The sequence below is a fragment of the Zeus faber genome (assembly GCF_960531495.2).
Source record: "Zeus faber genome assembly, chromosome: 7".
NCBI lineage: Eukaryota > Metazoa > Chordata > Actinopteri > Zeiformes > Zeidae > Zeus > Zeus faber.
The window spans coordinates 15,373,741-15,395,320 of NC_137203.1; the positions used below are offsets into that span (position 1 = coordinate 15,373,741).

The window sequence follows — 21,580 nt, forward strand, 5'->3', positions numbered from 1 at the left end:
GCACGGCCTTTTTTAGGCAACTTCCGTTTTTTCTGAGTGGAGCTAGAGGTCACTGAGGTGACAATACACAATATTGACTATAATTGGCACATACAGGAAATTTTCGTTATTTATTATGGAAGCTCCACTGATCACCCTCTGTCTGAGGTTACTTCCGGGAGCGTGGTCCGTGGCGATGCCTTCCAGCCGACATCAATCGCCCTCGAAAGCTGGACCAAAAAAGGTGGCGGAGGGTTTTTTGCTGGATTGGGCTTTTGTTTGTCATTTCTTTGTTTGTTTGTTGTGTGTTTTGTTGGACCTGTGCTGGTCTAATCGTCAATGGAATTGTGTGGATGTAAATGTTGTAAATACGTTTGTCCCGTGTGGTTTGGTGAAGGCGAGCTGCCCCCCTAATGGTGTTGGCAGGGACCCGGGCTCGATGAGGCAGGCGGCGACGCCAGAGAGAGGGGGACAAGTCGGCACATCCCTGCCGCTGTCCCCAATCTCTGAACCTGTTTGCGTGTGTTCTGGCATCTCGAGCTGAACGTAGAGTTATCCCCGTTGTCCCTGTTAGTATAAAATCCTCCCTGCTTGCTTGCTGGCTTGTTTCTCAGTCACCCCGCACATCCCAGTCCTGCTGGCCTTCATCCCGATTCTGAGCGACACCACCATCAGAACCCTGCACCGGCCATCCCATCGCGATTATTGGGCTACATTTGACGGATACGAATCCGCGCACAGCTATCACGTGATGGGCCCACCCCGCATGGTCATACCAAGATTTGAACAGTTATTGTGAACATGCGTACAAAATAATCATTTATTAGGGCGCAGCACATAAATTCATGAGCAATAGAGGTGGAGGTGGAGCGCAACTTTTCGTCAAAACGTCACTTTGGTTCACCATTTCCGTTTGGTTTAACCTGAATGTGGAGTGTGTGGAAACGAATAAAAGTAAATAAATAATACAGCTACTAATAACCGCATGTTCGGTAGGACGTGGGCTAGAAAACTGTAATACGCACCTAGCACGTAACTAATTATGTTCATCTGAATCTGAATCGCTAATCAAAACCCCGCACGAGAGATAGCCGTGACTCCAAATGCGTTAGGATATAACCAGAGTGTGGCAGTTCCACCTGCCACGCTCCACCCGAATGGTGTTGGCCCTCTGACACAGAGACCACGGGCAGAGATGTTGAAGACACACTCGTTTATTGTAGAGAGGGGGCACATGTCATGACAAGGGCTCCTCTCCTGTGTGTGTGTGTGTGTGTGTGTGTGTGTGTGTGTGTGTGTGTGTGTGTGTGTATGTGTGTGTGTGTGTGTGTGTGTGTGTGTGTGTGTGTGTGTGTGTGTGTGGGGATGGGGGTTTTTCCTGTTGCTCGTTGATTGCTCAAATGAGCAACAGGTGCCACCCTGATCCCGGGCCTAAATACCTCGACCCAGGACAGGTGTGGCTGCTCCAACCACACCACCCCCACACCGCACAGAGTATGGATGGAATCTCTTGATTTTTGAGCCTGAAAAACGATTGATCCTCGACACATTTTTCATAAAACAAAACGAAACGACAGGCGCCATCTTAGTTATTGGAATGAGTGGAGTTCAATATGGTGATTATGGATTTGACCGCGATCCAGTGGGACTGCATTAAAGTATGACTGAGAGCATTCAGAGTAACAAAGCCTCCCGTGGCTGCAGGTGTAATAACAGTAGAATCACTATCTCCCACTTTTCCTCTTATCAACCCTTTTCTTTTTTTTTTTCATTTATTTGTTTACTTTTACAAATATTCACAAATATTCATGAAGTATTATCAAACACTACCGTGTTCGCCTTGAGCCTCCCCCCCCCTCCCCATTTATTTTCTCTTTTGTCTCTTCCCTCACCCCATTCAAGCAGAGAGCACTCCCTCCTCTCTCTCTCTCAGAAAAGAAACAAAAAAACAATGATCAGCATGAAATAAAAGAAACAGAGAGAACAGAGAGAGAGAGAGAGAGAGGGAGAGAAATAAACAACCGGTTTTCTCCTCTCTTCTCGTATCGTCTCTCCTCCTCAGTGTGACTCCGCGCTGACTGTTGGCATCTGCAGCCCCCCGCGCAGTCATCCCTCCGTCCATCCCTCCAGCCCTCCCCCAGCATTCCTCCGCCACTCCTATCATCGTCCCTCCATCCTCCTCCTCCTCCTCCTCCTCCTCTGTTCTTCCCTCAGCTCAGGTTTTTATCTGTCTGCGCTCTCTCCTCTTTCAGCCGGCGGAAATTAGAGGAGGGCACTCAAGAGAGAGCGAGAGAGATGGAGAGAAACAGAGAGAGAGAGCGATGGAGAGAAACAGAGAGAGAGCGATGGAGAGAAACAGAGAGAGAGCGATGGAGAGAAACAGAGAGAGAGAGAGAGAGAGAGAGAGAGAGAAAGGAAGAGGGAGATGGGGAGGGAAAGAGAGAGAGAGAGAGGGCGGCAAGTAAAAGAAGAAAGTAGAGAGAAGTTTGAAATAAATGTTAAAAAAAAGCATTGCGGGGTCAGAGCTTCAAGCTGTGTTACTGAAACAGCAGGAAACGTTGAATAATAAACAAAACAACAGCTATTAGAAAAGTGTAAAAAAAAAAAAAACAATTATTAGGCTTCTCTGCAAAACAACATATGGTTATTTAGTTCGTTTTATCCCATCTCCTTGCTGATGTGTGTGTGTGTGTGTGTGTGTGTGTCTGTGTGTGTGTGTGTGTGTGTGCGTGCGTGCTTGCGTGTGGGTGTGTGTGCGTGTGTGCGTGTGTGTGCGTGCGTGTGCGTGTGTACACGTATGTGTTAAAATTTCCAGTCCACACCTAGCTGGGAAGTTAACACAATGGAATAACAGTCACCACCACAAAGGACACACACACACACACACACACACACACACACACACACACACACACACACACACACACTTTTGTGGCAGATTTAAAAAAACATTTTTTTTATAGTTTCTTTTATGTTTATTTATTTGATAAAAAATTAATTGGTTTACCGAATTTTGCCATTTGGTTTTGTTTATTTTTTTTGAGGTTTAATTTATTTTGTTGAGTTCACTTCATGCTTATATTTATTGTTTATTGTTTATTAGGTGTATTGTATGTTGGAAAATGTTGTATTGTTCATGGTTTCTTTTTTGGTTTTGTTTCATTGTTTATTGGTAATGTTTAGGTTTTTACTATTGAGTATTATTGTTTAGTATTGTTTAGTGTTTTCATTGTTTTCCTCTTGTATGGTGCCAATTTGCAGCATTTTCTACTTTCTTCATCTTGGTTTTATTGCATTTTGCCATTTCATTTTTTAAAATTGTTACTACTTTGTTATTATTGCCTATTAGTTTTTATGTGGGCTGCTGTGACACTGCAATTTCCCGATGGGGATGAATAAAGTATCTATCTATCTATCTATCTATCTATCTATCTATCTATCTATCTATCTATCTATCTATTATTCAATCTGTGTTTCTCCAATATTTGTTTTGCATGGCAGGGCATCATCTATTCCGCCTGCAGGGATATAAACCATATTTCCAGCTCTCCAACTGTCAGGTATAAAACAGGGCAGATATCTGCAATAACAACCTTTTGGATTAATGCAAATTGCAGCGTTACAACCTGAAAAGAGTGACGGCTCCTGATTAAAAGCAGCGGTGGACGATTTTCAGGTTCCGAAACTGAAACATCGCACCATGTTTTTATTCCACTCACTAAATGCCCGTCAGGGTTATGTGTCCACCAGATGATTGAATGAAAATAAAATCAATTGAATGAAAAATGGGAAAAAGCGTTTCCTTTCTAAGTTTCGTCTTGGACCGAGAATTGAGTCGTAAAAAACTTTAACCGATCTTTTTTGCCGAGTTACTCGTAAAATGTCGAATCTCCAAAAAGGCTAATTTTTGATCACAGGTGTGCAAGTGTAATGTATTCATGTCTTTGGTTGAGCAATGAGTCGAATCAAAGGACCTTTTAAATATTTGAAAAAGACTATTCACCTCCATGTTTAATTTCTTCAGAATAATCCCCTCTTCAAAAGTAGAACGATTCGTGGGTGAGCATGTGGAAAAAGTAACCTTCTCCAGTCTCGTAAAACATCCGGATGTGATAACGTTGATTGACATTCAAAATCCATTTCATTAAGGTACAGTGAGTATTATTAGAAAACATTTGCGACCAATTTCCCGTTTCCGACCAGACAACGTCAGTCACATCAGCATTATTGGAACTGGGCTGAAACTTAGCAGGTTATGTAAAGTATTAAAATAACAACGTTATTAACGTTATCACTGAGTGTCACCATATTCACCATTTTTATATTGATTAATTCAAAATGAGTGTGTGTATTTTTTTTCTGTCGGTGCATTCTTTGCAAACACAATATAAAATGTATTTAATCTCTTTTCCATTCATTGAAAATGGTAAATGGTCGACGTTTGGTGATTTGGCTGCAGTTCCTGTCTCCTCCCCTAGTGGCCACTATTTGTCAACAATTGGCCAGTTGCCTTTTATTTGCCTTCCTGTCGCCTCAATTACCTCCGCTGCGTCCTTTACTCGTGGAAACTCAAGTCTGTGGGTCGTCAAATTATCCGAATCCTACGCGGGCTCCACAGCGGATAAATGAGCGACTGATGTGAGAATAATAAACGACTTGCAGCTGCACATGATGTCACTAAAGAAGGCTGCTGGTGGTGGAACGGCGGGTATAAACAGAGAGAGAGAAGGAGAGAGAGCGAGAGAGAGAGAGACAGAGAGAGAGAGAGAGACAGAGAGAGAGAGAGAGAGAGAGAGATGGGGGGATGCAATAAGATGAAGGCGGGAAATATCGAGAGATGGAAACATGCGGAGACATGGCATCATTCTGGAGGATGATATAGAGAAATTCACGATTTTGGAAATGATGACATTAAAGGGCACGAGCCCGTTCGTGTCTTGATGATAATCTCTTCGTTTGGTTCAAATACTGGGAGCTGAATCGTGCGTGCGTGTTGTTGTATTCTCAAAGCCATTAAAAAAAAAAGAAAGATGATGCAAAATATCCTGAATCATTTTAATGTGTCTTAGGGTTGCTTTAGGGAGGTTAAGGATATAATCAACCAAAGAGGAAGGTTAACACTGAGAGCGAAAACACAGCCCATATACTTATTATTATTATTATTACATTTTCTTTTTATGAGTGCAAGTAATATAATTCAAATTAAACGATTCCCGAAGCCAATTTCAATGCCCTCGAGCCTTGCCATGCGTCCAGTGTCAAGCTGAATAATGCACCCAGTGTGTGTGTGTGTGTGTGTGTGTGTGTGTGTGCGCGCGTGCGTGTGTGCACGCGCGTAGAAACGAAAATAATAATATTTATTTATTTCTTTTCTTTTCATTTTTTTTTTTCTTTCTTCATGGGGTCTGGGAGATAAAGGAAACACGGAGGAGGGGATGAGGGAAACACAAGGATAAAGGAAAGGAAGAAAAAATAGAAGATACACCTTTAATCTGGGAACATCAACACACTTTGAAAAGAGAGAATAATGCGGCAGGACCGGGAGGAAGCAGGGGAGGGAGATAAATGGAGGATAAATGGAGGGAGAGAGAGAGGGAGGGAGAGAGAGACAGAGAGAGAGAGAGAACAGCAGGATAGGGGGTGTTTAAGTATTCCGAGAGAAATGATAGAATGATACATGGGGGGGTTAGGGGGGAATGATAAAGTGCTCATGGCCAAGAAAATAAAATAAAAGAAAAGAGGAGATTGTCAAAGAAAGAGAGGGATGGAGATGAGCAGGAGGCGGAGAGAAGAAAAGAAGTGAGTGATGGAGCGCGGTTATGGAAACTAACAAACACTTCAGAGAGAGGGAGAGAGAGGGGGAGAGAGGGAGAGCGAGGGGGAGAGAGGGAGAGAGAGCGAGAGAGGTGGAGGGAGAGGGAAAGAGGTGGAGGGAGAGGGAGGGAGAGAGAGAGAGAGAGGTGGAGGGAGAGGGAGCGAGCGAGAGAGAGAGAGAGAGAGAGAGAGAGAGAGAGAGAGGTGGAGGGGGAGAGAGGGAGAGAACAGTGTTTTGCTCCAGGGCTCAATTTTGTGTTGCAAGGTCAAATCTGAAGTTCTAACGGGGACAAGCTGCTGCGTCACAGTAAGGAGGTTACACTCCCTCACAAAAATGCTCCCAAAATATAAAGCGGTGTTTCTCAAACGTTTTAGTTTCCATGTTTGTGTGTTTGTGTGTGTGTGTGTGTGTGTGTGTGTGTGTGTGTGTGTGTGTGTGTGTGTGTGCGCGTACGCCCGTGTGCGTCATCATAAAAAGAGATGATGAAAAGCATCCTAAATCCTGAGGTTGACAGTGGGATAAACCAAAGAAGAATGTTAATACTGAGAGAGCTCAAAAACCTAATACCTTTAGTTATTACTTATCACCGAGATTTCTTTATTAATTCCATGAAAATAATTCCAATTAAACAATTCCCCATGCCGATTAGCATGCCCTCCCAAATACCCCGACACAAAATGACGAGCAAAAACAGTACCACACTGACATTTCCACTGAAGCACGTTAGTACTTAAATGTACTTTAAAGTACTCGTCATATCCATGTCCTGATATAATATAAACTATGATACGACACAAAGAGCTGCTCTCACTTGTTTTCCGCAGATGAGCTAAAAAGTGCTTAAAAACAACCCAAAAAAAGCCTCCTACACTCAAAAAAAGTAAAAAAAAAAAACAACAAAAAAAACCAACATTGATTTAATTCACCATATGTCACCTACCGAATACTTTAGGGTCACATTTTGAAAATCTGACAGTTTTGTTTTTTTCCCATCATATGGAAAGCGTAGAATCAGAGTTTAAAAAACAAGGTGTCACTTCTGGGAATCAAGCAAATATTTTGGAAACTACGACTTATTAAAGATGAAGGTTTTGGAAACAGGGGTTCTGGGAAATCAGGCTTTAAGGTTTCAGAGGCTTTTCCAGACTTTTGCAGAGCAACCTTAAAACATTAAAAACAAAACATTTGTATAGCGCTGCACCCCTGCAACGACACTGGTTCAATACGTTTTGTGTGAAATAACATTTGAATCATTCGTTTATAAAAAATATTGGAAGGTGAATAATCGAAGTTTGTCCCTTCGTCTTAAGTTAAAGTGGAATGGTTTTTCGTTCTGAGTTCATGCTCACTATGCCAGCACGCTCGGTCCTCTATCATTCTGTAACTTCTAACCATTCCCGCTTCCTGCTTTTATTGTTCTATAACAACGATAGTTTTCAGAAGGCGACACCAATTATTCTGTTCTCTAACTGCATTACGTTTCAGGAATCAGTTAGTTTCGGTGAGCTGCTAGGTAGGAATTAGGTTTAGCTATTATGTTCGGTTTAGTAACTATTGTGCGTAATCTCCGGGTGCGTTGCAAAGACCTTTCACCACATAGATGTATGAAAGTATGTATATGTATGTGACGAATGAACCTCTTGAATGTTGAATATTTATGTATGCTCTTATGTATGTGTATGTGACGAATGAACCTCTTGAATCTTGATGAGAAGTCGGTGCGTCGTCGTTCGCGATTCAAACTTCCCAATTTTATTTCGCCCGAGCAGCTTGACGCTCGGACTGCGCGCCCCTGGGAACAGGGAAGCGGGGGGTTGATCTGCGTGTCTGCACGGTTAGGGAACCGGGAGGCGTTTGACGGCTCGCTGGCGAGTGACCCGACGGATGCTGATGGAGCACGGAGCCTCGACTTTTTTAAAGTCCGTCTAATGTTTAGGAAATCAAACTCAGCTTTTGAAAACACGTTGAGGGATCGAAAACAAGTCGAGGAGCAGGAATCTGCTGTGATCTCGTTTTGGACTAAAAAAGGAATTTCCGATGTTGTCACGTCACATTTAGTTTGTAAAAATAAATGACAGGATTGCCGTATTTTATATATATTAATATATGATTTTGAAAAACGATACTATCTTTTAGCGCTCGTCTCGAATCACTTTTTAAAATTGATCCGTTTTTTTTGTTTTTTTTACTTTTTACATGTTTTAAAAAAAAACATTTTTTTTTTACTTACTTATTTAATAAACTAAAGTAATGCAGGCGTGTTAGAAAAGCAGTCGAGTCCCCGAAACGTAAAATACTTAAGTCGGTAGAGATAGTTGGAAAAAGTACAGTAGCAGGTTAAATTGTACGTTGTTACTTTCCACCACCGCTCCTGATTTTTGCGTCATTGTCCGAACCTATTTCTTTTTTGGGGGGGGGGGGGTTAATTATCCCGGCGGTCACCCACCTGAGTTCTCGTCCACCCTCTCCTCCACCGTGTGGTCCTTCTGGTGCACCCACTCGCTGTTGCACTTGAAGTAGATCTGCGTGGCGGGCGTGGCCTGGCAGTACAGGCTCACCGGCTTGTTCTTGACGATGTAGCCCTCGTCCGGCTCGGACAGGAAGTGGGGCAGCGGCTCCGGGGGGTCCGACGGGAAGGTCTCCGGGAGCTCCCCCAGGCTCAGGAAGTCGTCGTCGTCTGTGGATGGAGGAGGGGGAGGAGGAGGAGGAGGAGGAGGAGGAGGTGGAGGAGGAGATAGAGGGAGGTCAATATCCCGGTGGACGGATGGATAGATAGATCAGTGTTTCCTCACTTTCTTCCCGCCATGACACACTTTTTTACAGTGAAAGGTTGCACGGCACACCACCACGCCACGACTAAAACTGTCGCAAACACGCAGAACTGTGCTTATTATTATGGGCTGTTAAGGGTCAGGGATGAACGTCTCGCGAACGATTCGTTCGCAGCGAACAAACCTTTTAAATGACTCTCGGAGTCGTTCATGGTTGAGGATGGCTCCTCCCTCGCTCAGCGTGCGCTTACACCGACGCAGCCACACCGAGGCACGAGTCGGAAAAAGGAAACGGCTCTTTTCACCGAGTGACCCGTCAGGAAACAGAAAAAAGAGTGAAGCCTGTCATCACGACTAATGGTCCTCACTTTCGGTGTGAAACTTGTTGAGCTTGTTGTGAGGAACACAGAGCTGCAGCCCTGGAAGTGGCCATGATGAATGAGGAGGATTATTATGGCCTTGTCGTTTTGATCTTTCAACACAAGAGCGAGTTTCATTGTTTATGTGTTTGAAGTGGAATTCGAAAAAACATTTTCATGGTGCACCTGGCGAGCTCTCATGGCATATTAGCCACAGCACAGTGGTTGACAAACACTGAGATGGACGGATGGATGGATGGATAGACAGACAGATAGACACATAGATAGATAGATAGATAGATAGATAGATAGATAGATAGATAGATAGATAGATAGATAGATAGATAGATAGATAGATAGATAGATAGACAGATAGATAGATAGATAGATAGATAGATAGATAGATAGATAGATAGATTTGAAGCTGGTCCCTCATATGTGGCTGTGACACCTGCCGTTCAGACTATTTCTCCATCCGTTTTGAAGGGAAAGCTTTATTGACTCTCCTGCCGGGCTAACAGGGCGCACAGTGAGGCATCCCTCTTACCGGGGGGAAACGTTTTTCTTCCCATCGTACATTATCTCCCTCGCGATTCACACCGCTGAGCGCGTTCTCCCTCCTTTTCATCCGGTGCCTCATTATCCCCGCGTCCCGCCCGGAAAGATGCCGCCTTTTTCCCGTCCGCCTCAAAGGCCCGGGGCCGACAGCAAAGCTACGGGAGGACCGAGGGCCGGAGGGGCCAGACAGACGGCAGCGAGAGAGAGAGAGAGAAAGAAAGAACACGGACACGGACGGGTTGCCGAGCGTCTTACGGACGGACGGATGGGGAGACCGGAGAGAACATCCTCTTCCCGGAGCCTTGAGGGAGGAGCGGGAGCTCCTACCGCCCCCTGTCCAGTCGAGTTCCCCCCGTTCACGACTTATCTCTCCCTCCGTTTCAACCATTAGGCCCCTGACCGACCCCAACCTCAATTAGTGGGTTGCACAAAACACCCGGCTGCCGAGGTCGCCAAGGTTACCAAGGTTACCGAAACACCACCACGGATTACATGAGCAATAATGCAGGAAAGAGTGCTTACACAAAGTCTTATACAGACTTGAACACACACGCACACACACACACACACACACACACACACACACGCGCACACGCACACGCAAGCACTCACACACGCAAGCACTCACACACGCACACGCGCGCACACACACAAACTTGCCGATGCGAAAGCGGGTCCATATTGATTATCATCAAGCTTCATTAGGCCCACTCTTGCCTGCGCATGTGAGCGTGCACAAGTGTGTGTCATCAGGAGTGGGTGACTCACGGAGACATTTTTTTATTTGCATTTTTTCAAATCAAAAGCTTCTCATTTCAAAACGTGTTTTCAGTTGTCAGCGGTATATATGTGTGAAGGCTACAACACACACACACACAAACACACACCCACCCACGTACACACGCACACGCACACACACACACACACACACATAAACAAACACACACCCACATCGTGGACACACATATACACAAAAAACAATTCCGTTCCCATGCACTAATTGTGTGTGGTTGTGCGTCCTATCATGGGACAGCGGCGCTGGGCTGTGGGCTGGGAGCTAAAAGCTTGCTGTGGAAAAACAACTGAGCGTGGTCCCCACTTTGATGTCCCCACGACGACTCTTTCTCTGCACACTTTGTGTAATGAGTCCTCCCACTGCCTCCCACGGGGAAACCTTTTCCAACCCCTATTATTTTATTATCTGGGGGAAAATGTGCCTCTCTCTCCATCTCCCTCTCTCTAATATCTATCTATCTATCTATCTATATATATATATGTATACGGTATTGTATAAACTTGTCCACTTGACTTTCTTCCTCCCTCCGTTTAAATGTTTTTATTTTTATGTTTACCATTACCATACCATTATCCAGTGGTTTGTCAAGCTCTTTATTTTCACTTCATCTTGATGTTTTCCTTTTTTCTTATTTTTCTCAGCGATTTACCCTCTTCTGTTATTCAGAGAGCTCAAGGGCACATTACACTGGAGTGACAGCCATAAATTATTGATTGGCCCATGAAACTTGATAGTGTGTGATAGTGTGTGTATATATATATATATACTGTATGTATATATATATATATATATATATATATATATATATATATATATATATACAGTATATATATAATAGCCTATATATATATATTTATAACTGTTCATATATATATATATATAGGCTATTATATATATACTGTATATATATATGGTGGTTTGTATATACATGGGCCATGAGTCCTCACTTGAATTCAAAATGGTGTCAGATATGTTGACTTTTGATATATTTATGTTTTTCTCTCTCTTCTAATTCCCACTTTCCCTCCCCTCCTTCCACGGCTCCGACCCTCGTCCTGTGCTCTCGTCTTTTCCTCTCTTCCCTCCATTATTTTGCCCCCCGCTCGCCCCCTTCAGTGGAACGTCCCGGCACGTGAACGTCATCAATGGTAGATGCTGGCGCTGGCACGGTGCAGAGCGTCAGTTCACAGAGCGTCTTCACAGGAGGACAGGAAGTCACATCTGTTTGTTCCCCAGCAGCTGTAGGGCTGCCGGTGCCAGGAAGTACGAGTAGAAGTACCAGAGGGGAAGTATAAGTACAAGTACAAGTACCAGAAGGATGCAGAAGTACAAGAAGAAGTACAAGTAGAAGTACCAGAAGGAAGTTCAAGTACAAGTACCAGAAGGATGTAGAAGTACAAGAAGAAGTACAAGTAGAAGTACCATAAGGAAGTACAAGTACAAGTAGTGGCAGCAGAACAGTACAAGTACAATTTGAAGTACCAGAAGGAAATAGAAGCAGAAGCACCAGATGAAGTACAAATACAAGTAGAAGCACCAGAAGGAAGTAGAAGTACAAGTAGACGTATTAACCATTAACCATTTCCTTTGTTTGAATTCTCAATTCTCCAAAAACATCCAGTATTTCTGATGCTCATGAATAAATTATCTTATAAAATATAAATACTTTGTTTTGATTGGCTCTGGGGTTCAAGAGAAAGCTTAATGCTAAATATTACCAATTAAGTCACACTGGAAACTTTAAAGGTTCCTGTGTGTGTGTGTGTGTGTGTGTGTGTGTGTGTGGGTGTGTGTGTGTGTACATTTTAGGGGCCCCATTTCGCGAAAGTGCCCCGCGATTAGTTATCAGCGCAGTAACTGTGGCAACATTGAGCTCATAACAGAACTCTTATCAGCGAGCCTCGATCGTCGGCAGCTGCAGCAACATATACATGCACAAAAATAATGACACACACGCACGCACACACGCACACACACACACACTATATTTATACATGACACACATTGCGTAAGTGATCACAGCGGCCATATTGTACCTCATAAATCCCATTAGAAACGATAAAGAAACATCTTATCTCCAACTGTTCATTCACAGATGTGGAGGACTTCAAGGGAGAAGGATGGTGGAGGAGGGACGGAGGGAGAGAGAGAGGGAAAGAGAGAGAGAGGGAGAACGGAGGAGAGAGGGGGGCCAGTATATCATTGCAGTGGAATGAGACATTGAAAAGTAAGGTTGTTAACTCCACGTGTAAACAGCAGCAGATGCAACACTCCAGGTCAGCGTGCGGTTTCCCAACCTCCTTTCTGCCCGGCCGCAGTTTTTACTGTGGGAACGATCCCAGCGCACGACACCACGCTGCTCAAAACGTCACAAAACGGATTTAAATGTCCATGGAATACAAAACAGACAATTAACTCTATTCGATAATTATAGAACCTAGAATCGCGGTTGTGGCACCGCCCCCTGCGGCCGCCTGCGCGAGCGCCTCGTGTCGATCGACGCACATTTTAGTATTTTTTTAGAGCTTATTGCGCGTAATCCCCGGGTGCCATGACATTGCACTGCATATATGTATGACCGTATGTATGTGTATATGACAAATAAGCTCTTGAACTTGAACTTGAACCTCACAAACCAAAAGAATTGGGCTTATTAATGGAAGAAAAAAAATGTAGTGACGAAAGACGCGAGCGAACGATTCATTCGTAGCGAACAACTTTTTTGAATCGGGGTCGGGGGTCACGCCGGCTCTTCACTCGAGCAAGACTCTCAATCTGAAAACAAAAGGACACGTTTTAGAAAAGGCCTATAATTCATATTGAATGTGACTGGTTAACACTTCACAATTCATTCAAAGCAAATGGTTTTGACAGAATTACATGATTCCCGTGAGAATTCCATTCATAGCGAACCGACTCTTCTAAACCGACTCTTCTGAATTGACTTTTGTGAACCGACTGTTCTGAACCCACTGTTCTGAACCGACTGTTCTGAACCGACTTTTGTGAACCGACTCTTCTGAAATGACTCTTCTGAGCCGAGTCTTCTGAATCGACATCATGAATTTCATCTGAATTTCCAGAGTTGGAAAACTGAACGACTCTTTACTCGTTTTCCGAGCGACCCCGTCAACAACCGCATCGCCAAGAAGACTCAAACCTTTCACCCTCGCTCGCATGGTTGTGGTCTTGTGTGCTCACTTTCAGTGTGAACCTTGAGCTTGTTCTGGTGAGCCGCTATGCCTCGCAATTTTGATCTTGCAACACAAGTGCTCCTTTCCATAGTTAACTTTTGAAGTTGAATTTGAGTCCTCCTTCCGTGACTTTTTTCCTGTTTCTATTTGTTCGCCCGTTTACAGACTTTTTTAAATTTTATTCCCAGGACGTCTGACAGGAGTGCAGGGATTTGGGGGGTTTTTTTGGGGGGTTTTTTTTGGGGGGGGGGGGGGGGGGGGGAACGACTCCGCTTCAAAGTGGATCGCGCGGAGGTTCAGGAAGCTCAGCGATCTCTACCCGTCCAAATTCAAACATCCAAACAACCCCCATGAGGACGCTCGCACTCCCACAGCCTCCTCTCCTCGCCCTCTGATATCTCTCCTTCCCCTTGCTCTCCTTCCTTCCTCCCCTGTTTTCATGGCTGCATACGTTTCAACCTCCTTCCTGAGGTGCTCCTTTCAAAGAGGAGCGGTGAACATGGCGTCGTCAGCCGAGCGCTCGTGTTTACCATTCGAATGGCGAAGGCGGCGCTCCCTTTTTATCGACTGTCATTTTACTTTTTTCAATTTCAAGGTGTTATATTTCAAAATATACAGTATATACATATATATATATACTTTTTTTAACACTGTTATTCAAACACAAACAAGCAAGATAAAAATACACTTACTGTTCAATTCATAAAATAAAATAAATAACATTCAAAAACAAGTCTAAATCTCATCTAGCTGATGAATATGTTATTTAATTTAAAATAGTATAACCACAGGTTCATTATGTGGTTATTTTGTAGATCTACACTGCAGCGTTGATGAAAGAGTGATTCACTGCACAACGTCCACTGAATGAAGTGCTTTGCTCTGTTTTGAGTGACTTGTGTGGTGTGTGTGTGTTTGTGTATGTGTGTGTGTGTGTGTGTGTGTGCGTGTGTGTGTGTGTGTGTGTGTATGTGTGTGTTCCTGTGTGTGTGGCTATTCAAAACTTGTCTGACTTTGAATAACATTTGGAAATTGGAAATCGAGCAACATATTTTTAGTTTTTCATTCAAATCGGTTAAGATAATATAAAAACAAACATTTGCACGCATGCGCACGCGCACGCACACATGCACACACACACCCCCCCAAAAGAAAACAGTTTTCAACGCTTAAGCCCACTTCACACCTCGTCCTTAATCGTATCCAACAGTCGGAGCCGCACCCCTAGTGGCCGTTGGATGAACTGCATCTGTGTTTCGCATCCCAAAATATGTCAGGGGAAATGGAAGAGCAGGAGCTACAGGAGATAGTTTGCTCAGCTGGACATTCACCATTTTAAATGAATGAGAGTTTAAAACTCTGTTTGTATAGTGTAAAGTGATAATAGTGATGAAAGAAATAAACAACAGACACAATTCACGTCTATAAAATGACATTATTGATAGTGAATATGGTGTCATCTAAGGATAATGTTTATAAATGAATAGATAAATAATCTTTGTTTTAAGCCCAGCTCCAATAATTCACTTGACCGTCGTCACTTGCGGTCGTACGGTCCGGCCGAAACTTGTCACATGACGGGAACATTTTGAACAGATTACAGCTCAGCCGGACGCAGAAAAATGTGCCACTGTAACTGAATTGACCAAGCCCTACCAACAGAGCATGGTGCTTCAGTTGTCTGCTGTGCAGTAGATCTCCTCATCATCCAAACAAAACCCTTCCCAAACAGCAACACTGCCTGTCTGAGATAGACAGACAGACAGACAGACAGACAGATAGATAGATAGATAGATAGATAGATAGATAGATAGATGGATAGATGGATAGATGGATAGATGGATAGATAGATAGATAGATAGATAGATAGATAGATGGATAGATGGATAGATCTCAGGCTCAGTTCATCCTTCATCCTGTGTGCTTCCCGTTCTCTCTGCTCTTCCACCTCATGTGTCAGAGCGATGACACACTTTTACCTCTGGTGTGATGCTGCTGCTCTCAGGTCGCTTCCCAGTGGTCCTCCCCCTCCGCCTCACCCCTTCTCACCACTTCTCCCCCACGTCGGGCCAGGTTACCACTCTTCTCCATCTCGTCTTCCTCCCGCATTGTTTCTCTCACTTATTTTCCTACCTGTCTTTTCCATTGCTTGGCACTATGCTAAGGCTTATATAACATATACAGTGTATATATATATATATATATATATATATATATATATATATATAAATATATGTATAATTTTAGTTACAACTGAATACAAATAAAGAAATACACATTTTATAAAATATATGTATAAATGACCAATATGTATAATAAATAATAATAATAATAATAATAATAATAATAATAATAATAATAATTAAAGACAAATATGTGGGTGTAAATCAAACATAAAGAAGGCACCACAGACACCAAACCCAATATTAATAATAATAATAAATCAGCTTACAGGCTCATTTCATTACATGGTTTTTCTTTTCGTCTTGTCTTTCTTTTTGAAGATGAAAATGGCCTTTTTTTTTTTGCTTTTTTTACTCTTCATCAGGAAGCTTATCGGCTTTCCTCATCCCTCCTTCCCTCACCGCATCACCTCCGTTCTCATCCCTCTCTAAATGCATTGCACCCTTTCTTTCTGCTCTCTCTCTCTCTCCCTCTCTTTCTCTCTCTCTTTCTCCATGACGTTCCATTCCTCCTATCATCTTGGGCTTTACCCTCATCCGTTTCTCCTTCCTCTATCCATCTGTCTTCCCCATCCCCATCCATCCGTTTCCCTCGTCTGAAGCCCCGGCTCGCTCCTTTCCCTCGCCCCCACCCTCCTCCTCCCCAGGTCACTATAAATAGAGCCTCTGGGGGGGTTATAATGGACCGGTGTCCCTGACCTTATTATGTACACATTACTGATCTTCTCTCTCTCTCTCTCTCTCTCTCTCTCTCTCTCTCTCACGATTCTCTCTTTCTCCCCGTTTTTATGCATGCACAATGAAACGCGCTGTCACATACATGGAGCTTATATAACTGTTTTCTCTGCTCTCTCTCTCTCTCTCTCTCTCTCTCTCTCTCGCTCTCTCTCTCTCTTCCTTTCTCACAAAGATTAGTAGCCGAACAGAGGTTTGTTTCGTAAATCCATCATTTCTCCTTCCTATAACCCCCGCGTTCCCTCTCCCCACCCTCCTTTTGTCCTACTCTGGTTTGAACTATATTCCCAATTATCACTCCTCCCTCCACTACAATTACCATTTGTTTTCTTCTCCCTCGGAAACAATTTCCGCTCAGTTCTCTCTGACCTTACGTGCACTCTCCCTCTCGCAATTGTACATTATTTTGTCTAGGAGGGATGCGGTGACATTTTAGATTTAAGTCTTTCATTTTCTTTCCCAGGAAGAAAGGAACCATTTCAAGCCAAATGAGCAGCGTCTTCACTGCAAAATGTTTGCACCAGCTATTTAGGAAACATAAGTACCCAGTTAGCAATATATCTGTTTTCTGTGAGTTTAATGCCAGGGTTTGTGTGTGTGTGTGTGTGAGTGTGTGTGCGTGTGTGCGTGTGTGCGTGTGTGTGTGTGTATGTGTGTATTTTAATGTATTTCATCATCATTCTTATTATTAGGGATCCAGCCTGCAGGGCTTGTAATTGCTTGGCATTATTTTAATTTTAAATCTCTGCATTTTTCAGGCTAAAATTAACTGAAACAGGACAATGGCAGCACGCACAGACATGGTTGAGGGCTTGTTACCGGGACGCTCCAGACGCCTTATCGTTCCAGTTTGCTCAATATCGATCAACATTTGGAACAGAAATTTGTGAAAAAACTGTCGCGATTACATTCGTTTCAGGAGCGGGCCGCTTTGTGACATCATCACCCGAACTCATACAAGTCCAAGCTTCTGAGTGATGAAACGTCTCTGAGGGACATGCAGTGTTGAATCCTTTTGAATGGAGCGGTGTTGTTGGGAACTTCCACACGGAGTCATTTCCTTCCACAGAGACACCGTGAGTACATGTGGCAGACAGACACCTGCAGGCAATTTCTGGCTAAAGTCATAACACGCAGCAAGTATATTGGCTTGTAGTAGTAATTCTGCATGTCATCAGGACTCGGAAAACTTGGGTCACCGGGTCATTATGTCGGCCGACGCTGCGTTCAATGGAAACTCTGAATACTGTAACTCGTCTTTGTAGTAATGCTGATGTCGAGACGAGCGACAGCGCGTTTTGTAATTGGTGACGATAAGAAGTGATGGTGTGTTAGACAGGAACTCGGAAAACTGTAATTCGTATCTACTAAGCTGGACCCCATGCAGTGCTGCCTTTGCAGCTATATAATTATTATTGTTAATACTGTTATTCAAATTATTCTTGTTCTCATTATCATTGCTCTCATTCTTATTCTTATTATCATATGTGTGTGGCAAAAATATTGGACAGTTATCATCAGATATCATTGGACAGTTAGCGACAGTTAACCGCCTGAAGGAAGTCAGAGGAACTACACCCACATAGAAACTACACCAGCATTTCCAAACTTGACCGCTCCTCCTCCATGGAGGCTTCTCAGCCCGGCCCCATAGAGGATATGAGAATTAAAGGCGGGATGTTGGATCCATTTGCAATAAATAGCGCGCCCTAAAGGAAGCCATAGAAACCACAACTACACAGTCTACACACCACACTACATTGCCAAACGTGTTTCTGCAAACGAGCACGGTTGCATCGTAGCTCATGGGGATTGACAGGTCCGGGGGCTGAGAGCCGTTGGCATTGATCGACAACATTTGCAAGCCCCCCTGCTGATACGCACATGGCCGTGCGCCAATGAGCACAAGGAGCCAACTAAATATTACCGATTGTACCTTTAAAGAGCTGCAACATCAATGTTCGTATTAAAACCACAGCGGCAAAGATGCATCTCATGTACACACACTTTGCCCCGTAGCGCTGCAATGCAATGCAATATGTGCATTCATGAATGATTCAGCACAAGGCCGCAGTGATTTCTCACATTTGCCATTCAAAGCAAGCACTTCTGCATGAATAATTAAAACAATCATACCTGAGTTATTGTTGTGAATCTAAAATGCCTTTGACATCCCCTCGCCCCGTCCCAAAAAGTACTGGGGAACATGGTGACGAGCATGGGCCCTGGGACAGTTACAATGGTACTGTATCCACGATGTTCTATGTAAACCGGGTCCTCTTGTTCCTCAGGAGAAGGGATGAACAAGGTACGAAGGAGGGATGGAGTGGCTCTGTTGAGTCACAGGCTGAGTGGATGACTGCATCAAGTGGTTGACTGATTCGCTGGAAGTCCCGTAATTGTCGACCATTTTCTCCGTGTGTGGGCGACCACACACAAAATGGCTCAAGGGCTTTGGGAAGCACTTTGTCTATCGCTGAGGAAATGGCCACAGGTATTCTGCAACGGGCAAATATCTCAAAATGCAATGATGGAGGACATTAAAACTAAGAACAGGACTGAAAGGAAGCAAAGAGGGGTGAGGGTTGGGACTAATTATCACAGCGCTCTAAAAGCCTTTTCCCCAAATACTGCATATAAGCTCTGGTTTGGATTCTTGGTCATTGTTGTTAGTCTCAGTTGAGCTGCAGAACAATGTTAATTCACCCCCGAACATGAAACATCAGTACATTTGAGGAAAGAAACATAGACATACATGTAAGGTCTTGAACGATTGAATATCAGAATTTGAATTTCATGTTCATATCTTATTCCATTTACCGCCGTTCGGCAGACGGCCGATGTGTGACTGACTGATTATTTACAACCCTGGTACTAATCCGGAAGGAAACAGAATGCAGCGGGGGTTGAGAAGCAAGATTCAAATTAAGCTGAGATGCCCCCGAAGAGAGGACGCGTTCCTATTAAATACACCACGCAGGCTCCTATATGTGTATATATAAATATTTAGAGAACAGCGGCGGTCTTTGAAAGAGCCATGTGTTAGTAACACAAGGCCAGGCTGTAGGTAAACAAGGGGCCGGAACGTAGAACGAGCTGAGTGACGATCTGAACACGATATATACACAACATGCATCTGTGAAAGATGGAAAGTCACACACGTTTAGTTCAAGGTAATTTATAGAGCGCTCCATCACAGTTATAGTCCCAAAGCGTTTGACAGACCCACGTTAAGTCTAGGAGAGTAAAAAGAATGAAGCGGCACCACCCACTGTGGCTCCTCCGTCCGAAAGGGAAGGAGAAAAACCCTCACCCTCGGACCTTTTTAGGTAAAAAGGAGAGAGAAGCCCGAGGGAGGAGATGGAGACCGGGACACGCGATTTATCCAGAGGGGACCGGGAATAACCGCTCGTCAGATCCCAAGACGATTGGGTTATTCATCATCATCATCACCATCATTATCCCTATCATCATCCTTTTCCTTCCTCCCACCTCCATCAACCCTTATTTCATTCTCTTTCACCAATCTGGGACACCGCCCCCCGACCCCCCTTCAGTTGGACCAACAGAACCAAAATCTAACATCACCCGCATATGATGTGGAAAATCAACAAGTGACGCATGCTTCCACCGCACATGGTCCAGGATAGAAGACCTAGAACCTGTCCCAGAGCGCCTTCCATGGCTTTTCACCAGGGGTGGAAATCGTACTCACACTCAAGATACCTCTGCAGAATATGACTCAAGTAAAAGTTGCGGTCACCCATTGAAGTACTACTTGAGTGAAAGTCAAAAGTATCTGGTTTTAGATGCACGGTTTGAGCAGGTACTGTCCTTCCCGGTCCCATTAAGGCTCATGTGCAGCAAGCCCGGCATGGCTTCGTTTTCAGAGCCATGCGGTTGAGTCAGCGCTGGTTGTGTTACTCAGGTGAGATACAGAGCAAACATGCACCAAGTATCTGATGGTCTCACCGGAGAACGTAACCGAGAGAGAGAGAAAAAAAAAAAGTATATATTTCGTTATATACGACTACTTAAGCGCAGTAACTTTCCACCCCTGCCCCACACTGAACCGCCCGCCCAAAGCTCACGTCGGCAGAAACGCACACGTTTAAAGGACGTCGGCGATACATACCTCAGGACGACAAATGTTAGAAGTTCTTAATGCCGCCGACGTCTTGGAGTGAGCAAACGTCCTTTACGTGTTTACTTTTGTGTCAGTCAGGATAAACATCGCCGTGGAAACACTGAGGGCTCGGTTGAAAGCTCCTGGAATGGCCCCGGGGGCCCCGAGGGGCCGCATGACTGGCTCCTTTCAGAGAGCCAGTTAGTTAACTGGGGTCACGGGGGCCAAAGGTGATTAGGATTTTAAGTGTGCGCGTGCACGTGTAAGTGTGCCGGTGTGTGAGTGGGTGCGTGTGTGTGTGTGTGTGTGTGTGTGTGTGTGTGTGTGTGTGTGTGTGTGTGTGTGCGCCATGGCCGGTCATAAAGCATGAAACAGCCTTTGTACAGGTGGACGTCGGCAGGGTCGAAAGTTGACAGGCTGTGTGGGCGATGACTTCATGTGTTGCTGCTGGGCTCTCCTGTCGGGGGCTAATCAACTTGTTTCATGCGTTAAAGCTCAAAAGGAAATAGACCACAGCTGTCCGCACCAATAGGAAATTGACTTGTGGGGATTATAGTTTTCATTTTGTCGGGGAGATAAGCACATTTGGACCAAATTAATCAACATGAAAAGCAAGAATGAGGCCATTTATGGCAGTTTTGGCCTCGAACGTCCGTGTCATTCTGTACTTTGGGGCGGCTTCATCACAGTGCCAGCTGTAATGATTTTTTCGGCATCGCTGTGTGTGTTTGTGTGTTTCCATTCTGATAATACAACGGCTAATGATGCCTATCATTAGTAAATGTCTACGGGACACACGGTTTTATAGACGCAGTTGAAAGGAAAACAGTCCTTCAGTGGAGAAGCTGAGTAACAATATGGCATCATCAGCGTGAAAAACAGAATGTATATTTGTTTATAAACATTGTTTACATATTTATAAAAGGTGCCATCGACATTTTTTTTTTGCTTTGACTTGTGATTCTGAGGTTCATGTCGATTTCACAGTGTTATGGCTTTAGAATAATGAAAACATTGGTGTTTGGATTGGTTCCCTCTAAGCCTCCATTTCACTATCCATTCGG

The 21,580-nt window shown here is 44.0% G+C and overlaps 1 protein-coding gene across 1 annotated transcript in view; it reads right to left on the bottom strand.

The window, feature by feature from the left end:
• The window catches only part of LOC307233356 (netrin receptor UNC5C-like), a gene marked incomplete at its 3' end in the record, with an annotated part of 221,372 nt that overhangs the window by 100,642 nt on the left and 99,150 nt on the right, over window positions 1-21,580 (bottom strand). Inside the window, exon 2 of the mRNA XM_080004684.1 lies at window positions 8,241-8,471. Coding sequence (XP_079860810.1) covers window positions 8,241-8,471 — 231 coding nt within the window. The remainder of the gene's footprint in view (window positions 1-8,240; window positions 8,472-21,580) is intronic.